The sequence below is a fragment of the Zootoca vivipara genome, chromosome 4, assembly GCF_963506605.1.
Source record: "Zootoca vivipara chromosome 4, rZooViv1.1, whole genome shotgun sequence".
Classification (NCBI taxonomy): domain Eukaryota; kingdom Metazoa; phylum Chordata; class Lepidosauria; order Squamata; family Lacertidae; genus Zootoca; species Zootoca vivipara.
The window spans coordinates 44,630,417-44,644,487 of NC_083279.1; the positions used below are offsets into that span (position 1 = coordinate 44,630,417).

At 42.9% G+C, this 14,071-nt stretch overlaps 1 protein-coding gene across 2 annotated transcripts in view; it reads right to left on the reverse strand.

The window, feature by feature from the left end:
- SRPX (sushi repeat containing protein X-linked) overlaps positions 1–14,071 on the reverse strand; it is a 34,125-nt gene that overhangs the window by 13,807 nt on the left and 6,247 nt on the right. Inside the window, exon 2 of one of the 2 annotated variants that reach the window (XM_035114681.2) lies at positions 1,989–2,048. The exons of the other annotated variant lie outside the window; for it this stretch is intronic. Coding sequence (XP_034970572.2) covers positions 1,989–2,048 — 60 coding nt within the window. The remainder of the gene's footprint in view (positions 1–1,988; positions 2,049–14,071) is intronic. 2 annotated transcript variants of the gene reach the window in all.

Below are 14,071 nucleotides of genomic sequence, written 5' to 3' on the forward strand. Positions count from 1 at the left end.
CTGAATACTGAAATTAAATCTCTCGACCACCTGCAAAGGCAGCTCCACATAGTCTATGATCACTGGGCCACAGCAAGATGCCTCCCACTCCTACGATAATGCAACTGGTAGCTTTCAACTACATGATGACAGACACCACTGCTCTGGTGCCACTGCCATAGTGTCTCCACCCATAATAGAGCCCACCCACAACACACCAAGGATTGGAGATTACAGACCACACAAGACTACTCATCTTGCAAATAAGATTCTTCTTACCCTAGTTGTGGTGATCTTATGCAACAATATGCTTGCCTCCTAGTCCACTGTGTTGCTAAGTTGTGAGCTCAGCTCACAGGATATGTGGTGGGTTTTGTTTATGAAGCAAGTGGCAATTACTAGGATGGATTTTTGTCATGAACAGAGTTACAGGCACCACCTACATGAAGGTTCCAATTGCCATTCTTTCAAAATATTACGCTCTAAGGTCTACTTTTTATGATACCACCAGCTTCTGTTCTTTTGGATTTCACATTCTACCCTGAGCACTCCTATAGCTTTATTACTCCATCAGATTTTGATGGACCACAGAATGGGTAACCCTATTAGCCAAAGTTCAGACAGCAAAATGCAGGTGCAATCCAATAGATTTAAGGATGAATAAGGTTAGGCGTGCCGAGACAGATAGTGGTGTGGATTGAAGAATCCTGTTTATGCTGAAGTACACAAAGGTAAACACACAGAAAACTCACTAGCTCTCTAATTACTTCCCTTCAACATGGGTAATTACAAATGTATGGAACATAATCCATGTCGGAGAAGCACTCAGCCATAAGAAAGTTGCTTCATTCCAAATAATATCTAAGTATGCCATTGTATGTAAAAAAAAACTGGTTTTGCTCTATCAAAAATATGCATTGGGGGCAGAATGGTAGGTGGGGCTTTTGCAAGCTTGCTAAATGAAAACAACAACCCATTTCACTTTCAGTTGTCACTAGCAAACACTATCCTCTTAATAAAGGTTGTGAGATTACCTGTGAATTCTTAGGATTGCCTGCTTCATAATTAGCATACTTTTTCCAGGGTGTGTGTGTGTGTGGAGAAGAACTGATACTATAGAAAAGCTATGGAAAAAACTCAGTAAAGTATCATCAAACAGGTTGAGATCACAGACAACTTTTAATTTTGATGCTATGGTGCATGAAAGAAGAAAGGAGCTTATTTTTAATTAACATGAACTATCTGCTCCATCTCCAAAAACTGAAGTCAGATAATTAGAAACTTTTCCTTGAAAAAAGAGAGAGAATCCATGAGTAGTGCTTCTACCATCCTCTGCTGTTCAACAGCAACAAGTACAGAAAATTCAAACACACATGAAGTCTGGCAATTCCAAGGCTGTGACTATGTTAGCACATCTCCATGGCAGCTTTAAATTCCTACCTCTCTCCATATATCCAGCTAGTAAGCCATGTGGTTTATATTGCGTTTACAGTAACTGTGGTTCTCTCTCCCCCCCCCCCAAATTTCTTTCCTTTGGAAGAAAGGCTGCCAGATTTTTGCACCTACATGTCAGACTCATCCTATGCATTGCTCTACAAAATCAGAACCAGGGACAATGAACTTGAGACTATATCTGTTAAGACTGCTAAATAAGCAGGCATGAGTAAGATGGGAGAATAAAGATTATCTGAAAGTGAAGGACACCATACATGACTTGTGCACAATCATTATTTTGGGGGTTCAAAATATTCAAACCAGTTTGAATATTTTGCAGAAGAGTATTAATGATGTAAATACACGTATTTTCATGGATTCGAAACAAACAAAACCACAGCAACATAGCACTGGAGTTCAAAACATGATAGGGCATTCACAGAATAAAACAAACCGTGCAAAAAAATCTGGCTGGTACAGACATACCCTAAGGCTTCATGCTCCAAGCAGAAAAAGGATAAAAAAGCTTTCTTGGCAATGGGTGATCCTCATTAGTATATAAGCAAAGCATTCACCTTTATATCTATTGTGTGCATACACGTCTTCATCATCTTCTAGAGGTGAGTATCCCGATCCTACAATAAAAAAGAAAAACAACTGCAGCAAGCAAGGAAACAACACCCTTGAAAAGCGTAAGGGAAGCTCTTGCAGAGATGAGCGAAGGCAGAATTAGGATGGAACAAACATCCTGGAGCAAGTTAAACTGTGTGAGCTTTTGTGCTTATTAGACTTGCAGCAAAATCAGTTTATAGTGAAATGGGTAAAGATATGCATTTTAAAACCAAATCAATTCTAATTGTTCCCCAATGTATATTGTTTCAAGGAAGGCTACAATTCATCTTGCAGGGAACTTCCACCCCAAATTAAGATCCTACGGAAGTCTCAAGAGATATTTCACTATAAGATGGTTCAAAAGATGCAAGTGGATGCATCAGCCATCCTAGCAAACAGCTGCAGAGGCAGAATACAGATGTAACTACCATTCCAGATACATGTGTGATTGAGCTTAATCACAGCTATTCAGCACAGCCAATGCAGCTAAAATGCAGTTACATTCATTTTACCTTAATGCTATTCTGGCCAGTCAAAATAGCATTTTATTTAACTACTGAATATAAAGACTGTAAAAAATAAAAGGCTTACCTGGGTGGATCTGGAGCATCACGACATTCTACCAGACATTTTTATAATTGTGTCAACTGAATTAAAATAAACTTTCAACACAAGAGTACAGAGGCATATATTTCACTTTTATTTGGCAACTGCAGGCAATCCTTTTAGGATTCGTCCCTGTATGTCCAAGCAGAGTGATGCACTGGGGTAAAAATAAAATGAAATCCTCCCATATGATGGAGACCCTTGATGGGACTGGGTCACTCCATGGAACTCACAGAACAGATGACTGGCACAGTCACCTTCAACAGAGTCAGGCACCTGTTTGACAGGAGTGGATGGGCTAAGAACATCAACCCATCCCTTTGGCAAGTCAGCTCGTGGAGATTATTGTATGCAACAGTATGTTTCAGTATGTTTCAAACAAGCTACTTTACACAAAGGAATCCATCCACCAAAAATATATAAACTAATCCCAGGGAAAAAATCTGAGGAACTCCACAGGTACTTTATTAATCGCAAGCAGAATATGCAATACACAGTAAGATACAATAATCCTATCTAAGAAAATGCTGGATGAGGTATGAATAAAATAAAGATTACCATATAGCACCTCAAAGATTTATAAGTCTCGTTAAACATTTGTCTCCTCTTTTATTTAGCATTTTAATACAATAAATGTAGCTGGTCCCCTGCAGAAGAGTGGAAGTCAAACAAGTTGGGATTATTATAACTCAGTCTGTGATTGGCTGTGTAGCCCTTCTTTTTATCATGCAATTCTACCTCCACACATCATTCACTAAAGTAGTGTGGTTATGTGGGTTTTTTAAAAAATCTATGGCCCTACCGGTAGGAGCCCTAGGCCATACTTAAGTGAGGTCAGTAATGGCAAAGAAGTTGCTCAAAGGGTAGCTTATTCCACCTATCCGTTCATGTCCTAAAATGTGCGGCAGCAGAGAAATGATGGGCATATTTTAAGGCAGGATTTGGGTCCTTGAAAGGCAATAGTCAGGGTCCTCAGGCCCATATGCATGGAGGTTTCTTTGCAAACATGAGCAAGTTCCCTGAGGAAAATATCCTTGAAATCTGTACACTAAACGTAGCAGCATATATTATGTCTTTACTGCTGAATACCCCTGAGCAATGTACTAAAACAGGCATGTCCAACAGGTAGATCATGATCTACCAGTACATCACTGGACGTCTGCGTTAGATCACTGGTAGATCATTGGCTCCCCCCAAAGAAGCTGAATAACTGTGGCTCCCCTAAAAAAGCTCAACATTTTACCTCCTCCCTGAAAAAAACCAACAACTTTGACCCAAACCCCCAAAATGGGCCTTCCTCCCTCCTAAAAAACTTTGACCTGAACCCTAAAAAGGGGGTAGATCACTGCCAGTTTTTAATTCTGTGAGTTGATCGCAGTCTCTTGGGAGTTGGCCACCCCTGTACTAAAAGATGTACTGGTAAATGTAACGTGAGTGGTGAATTTTTTTTTAAAAAAACTACATAATGGAATTATCACATCTATATTGCTGTTTTCTATCCATTTTCCCCTTTGCAATCCCTAAGAGGCACAGTAGCTAGCAAGCAAGCAAAAATCCAAACCTCCCTGAAATATCCAGTAAAATTGGCATCTATGTGTTTAGCTACCCAGACCCAATTTTCAACTAGGCTGCAAGAGCCAGCTGCCTGTCATCTACTTAACTTGACATACCTGCAATCAATGGGATTCAGCCAGCTTAAGTGTAATGGTGTGCATGAGCCACTTTTCATGGTATTTATGCACATTTCTTCCCTGCCATAAATCTACACCACAAGAGAGGTGAGTGTTCTTGTGCCGCAGCAGTACCTATTTATCTACTTGCACTGGCATGCTTTCGAACTGCTGGGCTGGCAGGAGCTGGGACAGAGTAATGGGAGCTTACCCTGTCATGCGGATTCGAACCGCCAACCTTCTGATCAGCAAGCCCAAGAGGCTCAGTGGTTTAGACCACAGCACCACCCGCTCCTCTCAACTGTTAGTAGCCACTGATTGCCCTTCTTCTGCATGCATTTGCCTAATTCTCTTTGAAAGCCATTCAAGTTGCTGGCCATCTCTTCCTCCTGTGGGAGTGAGTTCCATAGTTTGCCTATGGAAGAAGCACTTTTGCTTCTATGCCCTTGCAAACCGGTGAGAAACTGCTGCTGGGTTGCTGGGTTTTTACTTTTTTTTAAAGGCTTATATTAATGCTCTTGCTCGTGAGTGCTCAGCCATACTTTATTATTATTAATTATTATTATTATTATTATTATTATTATTATTATTATTATATAGTGATGATGAAAAAGTTCACAGACTGGTACAAGCACGCAAAGAGGGGAAATATCACTCACCACCAGTGAAAGCACAGGCTCACGGCACTCAAGTACTGTACCCACATAACCCCAATTGACACCTCTGTGTGTTTGAAGGGACGAGGAATCACGTTTTCAAAGTAATAGCCACAATGTAGTTTGAATGCCACAAAATAGCATTTATATTACAAGCAAATTGTAGCTTAAGGAAGGATTCTGTTATCATATGCAACAAATGAGTTAACAACTGTATAATTGTGCAGAAAATTCTGACACTTTAGAATACAATATTCCTCTATTTTTTTAAGACCTCATAACCCACATCATTGTGCCAAAGACAGACTATTATAGTGGGCTTGATCTTCCTCATGGGCAGAATCAATTTCCTTTAACCCCCCCCCTTTTTTGCTAGTACAGTTTTCCTAGTATTCTACTCGTTACTTTATTTAAAACTGCTGATGTCGGCAGACATGTTGGCATGTCAACAGCTCCATGGTAGAAAACACTAAACTTAGTAGAATTTTAAAGCACTGCTGAGCTATGTAAGATTTAAATAGCAGTCTCTAAAGGCTTTGAAGACGTTACTAAAGGAATGCTTTTCATGCTTTGTTGTGCGCTATTTGGCAGAATTCTGGGGTTCTGGTCTGAATGTTCAGCTCAAGAAAAGTGTCAACAAAATGTATTATTTCAAACAATTTTTTCAGAGAATTAGACTGAGTGCTCCTCAAAGATGCCCCATGTAAAAGCAGCAGACTGGTGGGCAATATTTGAAGAGTTAGCTCTTTCAGTGGTTATTTCCATAAAATGCCAAGAACATTTAAAACCCCATATTAATTTTTAATGGAACTTTTTGTTAACTTCCATAGAGCACTAAGGCTGCAATTCTATACTTGCTTAACAGAAAGTAAACTCCACTGAACTCAAAGTGGGCTTACTTTTGAGTAGTCGTGCACAGGATTAAGCCAGAGATTAATTTGCGGCCCCTTCAGATGTTGTTAGACTACAACTCCCATCATCCCTAAAAAAAATGCCTATGGTGGCAGGGGAATAGGAGTCTAACAACATCTGGAGGGCAACAAGATTCCCTCTCAGCCCCTAAGCTAGGCACCCCCAAAATGCGGCCCTCCAAATGTTTTGGCCTACAACTCCCATGATCCCTAGCTAACAGGACCAGTGGTCAGGGATGATCGGAATTGTAGTTCAAAACATCTGGAGGGCCAAAGTCTGGGGATGCCTGCCCTAAGCTATGCATGCACAATAAATTTCACCACACTCCAGTCCATGCAGGTGTAGTTATTAAAAGCACAGAAGAGAGTTAGTTCCATGTGAGGGAAAGTCTTGGGGGCTGCAAATAATTTAGTATGCTCTGTCAGGGTGTTTTTCAGAAAGATCCCCCTGTTTTTGAAATTACATGCTTCAACTTGTTTTCAAGAGAAATCCTACAGAAGAAATATACCTCTCAAGCTGACAAAATTAAGCTGCAATTGTAGTGCAGAGCAGAATAGCAGGCAATTAATTACCTCAAAATAGTTTGGGGTGGGAGGAATGAGTGATCAATCAATCTCCCAGGAGGAGATCACTTTCAGTTACAGGAAACCACCATTCTCATCAGGTTTCCTGGGAAATGTTGATTACAAATAGACAATGGGAAATATCTAGTGTCAGTCATTCAGAGTAGACCCACTGAAATCAATGGACTTACACTGAATTCATCCAGCCCATTATTGTGTCCAGGCCACCGCAAGTTAATGAAATTCCATCATTGCGATAAGGGTCTACAAATCTGCTTGATCACAATCACCAGGGGTGCATATGTACAAAATCTTGGCATTTAGCATGTAAGAATATGAGAAGCTGTTACTCTAGGAACAGAAATAATGGAGGCAAGCTCCATTTTAGCCACAAAAGTTGTAGGTGGAACTTCACTGTTCAGAAACACGCACACTCCAATAATAAGATGCTAGAGCTATGCAACACAGTGTGTCTGCTACTATTGTGCATGCCCACTATGGGACAATTATACATAGACCTTGGGCCAAGGCAATTTGTTCATTCTTAGGGAGCTCTAGAGAACTAAACACTAGCTTATTCCCATCTTTGTGCAGATTGTACTGACCACCTGCAGAATATATTCCTCTTCTGTGACTAGGGAAAAAGTCCCTAGGAAGTCATCAGCTTTGCCAACTCCTAGATAGCCATGAGTCCCACTGAAGAAGCACAAGACTCTAATGTTTTGAGCACTACCTGCCATGCATAGGTAGCACTGCACAATGAACTTTGTGAAGAACTGTGAAGCAAAGATACAAAACTTTGGAAAGAGCCTTCCTTATTTCATATTTCAGTGTTGTAAAAATATAGCAGTTTGTGGACGAACCACAGGGCTAGAAGGAATACAACACAGCTACAGGTGTGGCTACTGCCAACAAAAGGGTGAAATTAAGCCAATACTGTAGTATTTATTATGGCTCTCAAAGAAATCTCCCAAATCATATGCTAGACTTTGCCATTATTTCTTCTTGAGAAATTATTCCAAATCTATTTTTAACCATCTGGCACACAGTAGCCTGAAAATCTGCTTTTGAGAATGCAAATGGAAAATGTGCATTGTCCAGAATTAGCAATTTATTCAATGAAACATTTGGAACAGCAATCCATTTATGCAGCATTTGAAGTCAGGCCATTTCAAAATACATCTTTAGAATATTAGGAACAGAAGAAACAATTAGTATTAGATGTACAAAACATTCCATGTCCCCTTCACTGATATTTCTGCTTTACCAAAGAGTAGCAATTCACATTCAGCTGTTTTCATGGATATCTGCTTTTCATTATTTTTCTCACACACACACACACACACACACACACACACACACACCCATTCAAAGCCCTGATATACTATAATGCATCATGCAACAATACATTGCTGTTTTTTTATATACTTTCAAATGAAAAAATGGTATAAAAATGTACCTGCTTTGAGACAATTTGTAACAGTACTTCTAAACCCATTATATAATTAAGGTCCTCAGTGACACATGGCAGGATAAAAGTTTTTGAAAACTTGTCAACAATTGCCCCAATAATGAGCCTGCCATGTGAAACGATCTTCGCAAGAGACTTGCCCTAAATCAGGTTCTCAACCAAGGCATATAAAAACTAAATTGGCAATGTTGCCTCTGGTTTCTAATACTATCAAAAACTACTGTAAGCTTGTAACAATTCAAAAGCAAATGAAAGACAATAAGCTTGAGGAGACTGCGCAACATAATGTCAATGATAGATAAGCTCCTTTCAGATACATTTATGAAGTCATGCAAGAATCTAAAAACAGAACAGTTGTTCCTTGTGAAGTTTTTGTAAATCTATCAAGTGTAAACCTCAACATCTGTTTTCCGTTATGATACATTGCAAATGTAACAGCAAAAATAAAAATCAAGCATACAAATAAATGTTCTGCTTTAGCTTTGGTGGTGGATTAAATACATTTGTACCTGTTTTCAAGTGAAAGATAGGCAAGTGTTGAAGCCATACATCAGCCTGGTTTGCATCTCAAATTAAACAATAATGTTTAGCAATGGCTTGGGCTTGTTTTTTTGTTTTGCTGATTTATATACAGTGTCACAACCCAAAGCAGTGTACAATGAGATAAAATGTAGAAGATTGTATAGAAAACCACTTTCTGCAATTATACAATTAATATTCCATAAAATGATTTAGGGGGAGTCTTCTTAAATAGCTGATGAATATCAAGATTCTTAGGTGCTTTTCTAATTTGAGTCGGTAACAGGGTGGTTCAAATGGTTTAATGCAAACGAACAGTGTATCAGTGCATGCTGGTCGAAAGTCTTTGCTTTGCTCCTCCCTTACCTTTGGCTGCACTGCTCTGGGTGCAACAAATCACAAGACTTGCCAGGGTTTGTTTCTCTCCCAACAAACTTTGAGTGGTAGCCAACATTTGTTCATGCCTGACAAATCTTTTATTTCTTTTTTTTATAAAGTCACAAGCTTGGTGGATCAGGAAATGCTGTGGATGTAGTGTACCTTGATTTCAGAAAACTTTTGACAAAGTCCCCCATGATATTCTTATGGAGAAGCTGATAAAATGAATGAGGTGGATTTGTAGCTGGCTGACTACTGACCCCAAAGAGTGCTCATTAATGGTTCCTCATCATCCAGGAAAAAAGTGACAAGTTGGGTGCTGCAGGTTTCTGTCCTGGGCCAGCTGTTGCTCAGCATCTTTATAAATGACTTGGAAGAAGGAATTGAAGGGATGTCATCAAATTTTCAGATGACACCAAACAGGAAGGGGTAGCTAATCCCACAGAAGGCAGAATCAGGATTCAATGAGACCTTAACAGATTGGAGAACTGGACCCAACCTAACAAAATGAATTTCAATAGGGACAAATGTAAGGTTCTACAGATAGGCAAGAAGAACCAGCAGCACAAATATAAGATAGGGCTTCCCAGTAGTACATGGGGAAAGGATTTAGGGGTCTTAGTAGACCACAAACTTAACATGAGTCGACAGTGTGATGATGCAGCAACAAAAAAGCTAATGCTATTCTAGGCTGCATCAACAGAAGTATAGTATCCAGATCAAGGGAAGTAATACTCTATTTGTCCTTGGCCAGACCACACCTGGGGTACTGTGTCCAGTTCTGGACTCCACAATTTAAGGGGGGTATTGACAAGCTGGGATGTATGCAGAGGGAGACTAAGATGATCAAGGGTCTGGAAACCAAGCCTTAAAAGGAACAGTATAGGGAGTTGGGTATGTTTAGCCTGGAAAAGAGAAGACGGAGAGGAGATATGATAGCCAACTTCAAATATCTGAAGGGCTGTCACATGGAAGATGGAGCAAGCTTGTTTTCTCCTATGGCTGAGACTAGAGCCAATGGATTCAAGTTACAATAAAGGAGATTCTGACTAAACATCAGGAAGAACTTTATGATAATAAAAGCTGTTCAAGAGTGGAATAGAATCCCTCGAGATCCTTCCATGGAGGTTTTTAAGCAGAGAGTGTCTGGCCATCTGTCATGGAAGCTTTATAGTTGAGATTTTTGCTTTGCAGGGGGTTGAATGAAATGACTCTCAGGGTCCCTTTGAACTCTACAATTCTATTATTAGAACACTTATGTTTAGCTTGGGAGCAACAGACAAGCAGTCCAGATAACATAACAAGCCAGTGCTTGTAGTTTGCTGCCCTTATAGCACAGCATGGCCAGGAGAGCAGGAGGAGCAAAGCAGGGACTGTTAAGCAACATGATCCCCGAGGAGCAGCAGTGGCCCAAGCAAGGGGAGGTAAAAAGTTAATGGGGTGCAAAGGCAAAGACACATTTGCCCCTGCAGCTGATGTCAACCATCTAAGTTATCTCAGCTAGGCCCTGGAGATACTGTCTGAGTAATCACTGTCTGCTGCCTCCTGGCTAGTGAAAGGGCTGGTGCCTTCTGCTGTGTCCATGGGCTCCTTTGCCACAAAGGGGCTTCCAACTGTGGGGATATCTTCTCAGGGCTCTCTTGACCTGTGAGGACTCTGTAGCCATGAGCCATGAGACTCTGGTGGCAGAGGTGTCTCTTCAGAGGAAGATTTGGTGCCCACAGACCCACATGTGGTGCACTATCTTCATTTTAGAGCTGCAGCTGCCATAGAACTCTACCTCTGAGATCTGGTCTGGGGCTGTGACATTCATTTGCATTTAACCCTAGTTAAGCGTTATGGGTTAACATGACATGTAAACACAGCCATTACATACAGCAAGCAAAATGGCAAAAGTTATCTGATAACAATTCCTTTTTATTTTGTTTACGAAGCTTTTATGCTTCTTTTCCATTTTTCTAAAAGAATTCCAAAATCGTGACTATGGTGCCAAATGCTTCAACTGAAACACAACCAACAAGAAAATACTACATTTTGGATACCATCTAGTCCTGTACTGAGCACAAAAGCCTGCATATGTGGAGAGGCTTGGAGAAAGCAAATGCTGCCAAATGTCCCAAGTCAGGAAGGCTACAAGGAAGAGTTCTTCAATAACTCAGACAAGGGCTTTGGGAAAGGTGCAGAGGAGAAAGAAAAAGCCCAATAAGATGCAAGAGAGGTGGCAAAAGTATATATGGTGGGAGCTGTAGTAGAAATAACTTCTAGTTATAAGCATCATGGGCGTACCCAGCACGGGGCAAGTGAGGGCAGCTGCCCTTACCTAGAAGCAGGGCCAGCGGGGTTGGTGGGCAGAGGTGGAGGCGGAGGCGGAGCACAGCCCGGCGGAGCGCGGATTCGGCGTTCCCGCCCGCCGCGCTGCGCCCTCCAGCTTCCCGAGAGGTGGCCGAGCTCCGTGCTACAGCCTGCCCTCGGCCTCCCTCCACCGCATGGTTTCCCCGCGGCCGCCAGGTGCGCCACTGACGCTGCCGCGCTCCTTGGGAGCTCGGCAGGAGCTGGGAGGGAGCGCGGCTGCTTCCGCCCCGGGCTTGCTGGTGGGGCCGTCGGCGCTGCGGCGTCTCTGTAGTTGCCAGAGGCCGCGCTCCTGGGCGCCTGCCCTGGGCCTCCCTCCTCTGCATGTTTCACCTGCGGCCGCCAGGTGCGCCGCCGGTGCTCCTGCACTCCTTGGGAGCTCGGCAGGAGCTGGGAGGGAGCGCGGCTGCTTCCGCCCCGGGCTTGCTGTCAGGGCTGTCGGCGCTGCGGCGTCTCTATAGTTGCCAGCGGCCGCGCTTCTGGGCGCCTGCCCTCGGCCTCCCTCCTCTGCATGGTTCACCTGCGGCCGCCAGGTGCGCCGCCGGCGCTCCTGCACTCCTTGGGAGCTCGGCAGGAGCTGGGAGGGAGCGCGGCTGCTTCCGCCCCGGGCTTGCTGGCGGGGCCGTCGGCGCTGCAGCGCTGTCTGTTATTGCCAGTGGTCGTGCTCCTGGGCGCCTGCCCTCCACCGCGTGGTTCACCCGCGGCTGCCAGGTGTGATGTCGCCGCGCCCGCCAGGAGTGCTGCTGCCGCCGCCGCGATCTTTAGCGATCGCTGGCACCCACGGAAGAAGAGGCCCCAAGCCTGACGCCCCGGCGGAGGGAGAAGAGAGAGTTGCCTCAGCGCTCACTTCCAGGCCGCCTCTGTCGGCGGAGAAGGCTGCCCCCCGCCCCCAGAAAGGCTTCCTCTTGAGGAGGAAGGCACCAGGCAGGGAGGAGGAGGAGGCGGCGGCCGGGCTGGGATCTAGAACGAGAGCCAGGCGCTGCGAGGATACGTTATTTTTATTATTTTCATTTTTATTCTTACGTCATCATCACCATCATCATCATTCTCCGTAGCCCCGCCCACGTTCCCACGTTGTGGCCCCTCCCCTCCCGTGCCTTGCCCCCCCCCTAGTTTTGATCCTGGGTACGCCCCTGATAAGCATTTTAAACTATTAACCCAGGCACCCCCAAACTGCGGCCCTTCAGATGTTTTGGCCTACAACTACCATGATCCCTAGCTAAGAGGACCAGTGGTCGGGGAAGATGGGAACTGTAGTCCAAAACATCTGGAGGGCCGAAGTTTGGGGATGCCTGCATTAACCTAATGCTATCTAACCTGGTGCTACCTAAGAATAAGCTGATAGCTTGACCCAAGGTCTATATATAATTGCTCAGCAGTGGGCATGCATAACAGCACAATATTTAACCTATACTGTAATTGTCAGTCTGTCCTTTTTTGTATTTCATTTCCCCTCTCATCTCATTCTGTGTATTTCCCCCTTTATACCCATCTACATAAAAGGTAAAGGGACCCCGACCATTAGGTCCAGTCGTGACCAACTTTGGGGTTGCAGCACTGATCTCGCGTTATTGGCCGTGGGAGCCAGTGTACAGCTTCCAGGTCATGTGGCCAGCATGACAAAGCTGCTTCTAGTAAACCAGAGCAGCACACAGAAATGCCGTTTACCTTCCCGCCAGAGCGGTACCTATTTACCTACTTGCACTTTGACATGCTTTGAACTGCTGGCAGGAGCTGGGACCAAGCAACGGGAGCTCACCCCGTCGCGGAGATTCGAACCGCTGACCTTCTGATCGTCAAGCCCTAGGCTCTGTAGTTTAACCCACAGCGCCACCCGCATCATAGTTTAGGTGAGCCTTAAACAGAGGGTGTCCATGCTCCCCTCACAGTCTTAACCACTACACTACTTCGGCTCTCAGAAATCTGTGAAAGAAAAAAGTGTGTAAAACACTCCTAAAATACATTTTGAAAAGTCAACCCTCTCCCTCTCTATATATATGCAGCATAATTTGGAGCTCAGAGCCTAGTGTCTCATTTCCAAAGAAGTCTTATATTTTGAACCTAGTTCTGACACAGAAGACAATTTCTCATCAGAATTGGAAAGTCAGTGGCAAAAAGATGGACCAATTGCATCTCAGAACTGCCAGCCTGAACCACAATTCCCAGGAGGGTAAACCTTTGTGGTAAGTGAGAGAAGAGACAGGCTGACTAACAGTAACTCATGCTTTGCCATACCACATTGGCCAAAGTTTTGCCAGGCTTTTCAGTAAATCCCTCAGAACAACTGATGAAGTGTGGAAAAATACATAAAACAGTATACTGTACAGAACTCCAACGTTATTCTGAAGTTGTTTCAGTGGTTCTTTCCAGTTAATTAACCCCAAAAATGAGCCCTAGAGAGGAGTTAAATAAGCATCGTTCTTCCTCCCTAACGTACTTTCCTATAATTAAGACATACCTTCTTCTTAAACTAGAATGCAGTTATGCATTCTGGTTGGATAAAATAATATCATCATCCCTTTTTTAAAAAAAACCCTCAAACTTCTAAACTATGGTCGACAAATTCACACTGACCATTTTTATTGCAAAGCAAGCTTTGAATACTAAATTTCATACTAAATTTCATACTGAATCTTTGTAAATCATTCCACTGATAAGATATTAGTATACGGACACCATAAATTTGACCTAATTTGGCAGCAGTGTTATTTTCTAACCAGCTATTTGAGCAACTGGAAGGTTTTGAATATGGTGATATTTAACTGGCTTAACAGTGCTATATACTGTACATGTTTACTCAGAAGCAAATCTCACTTAGTTCAATTGAGATTGCTCACAGGTAAATGAGTATGGAACTTTCATCCCCAAAATGCATGGACAGTCACTATGAGTCATTATTTATTTAAACTACTGTACATAAAC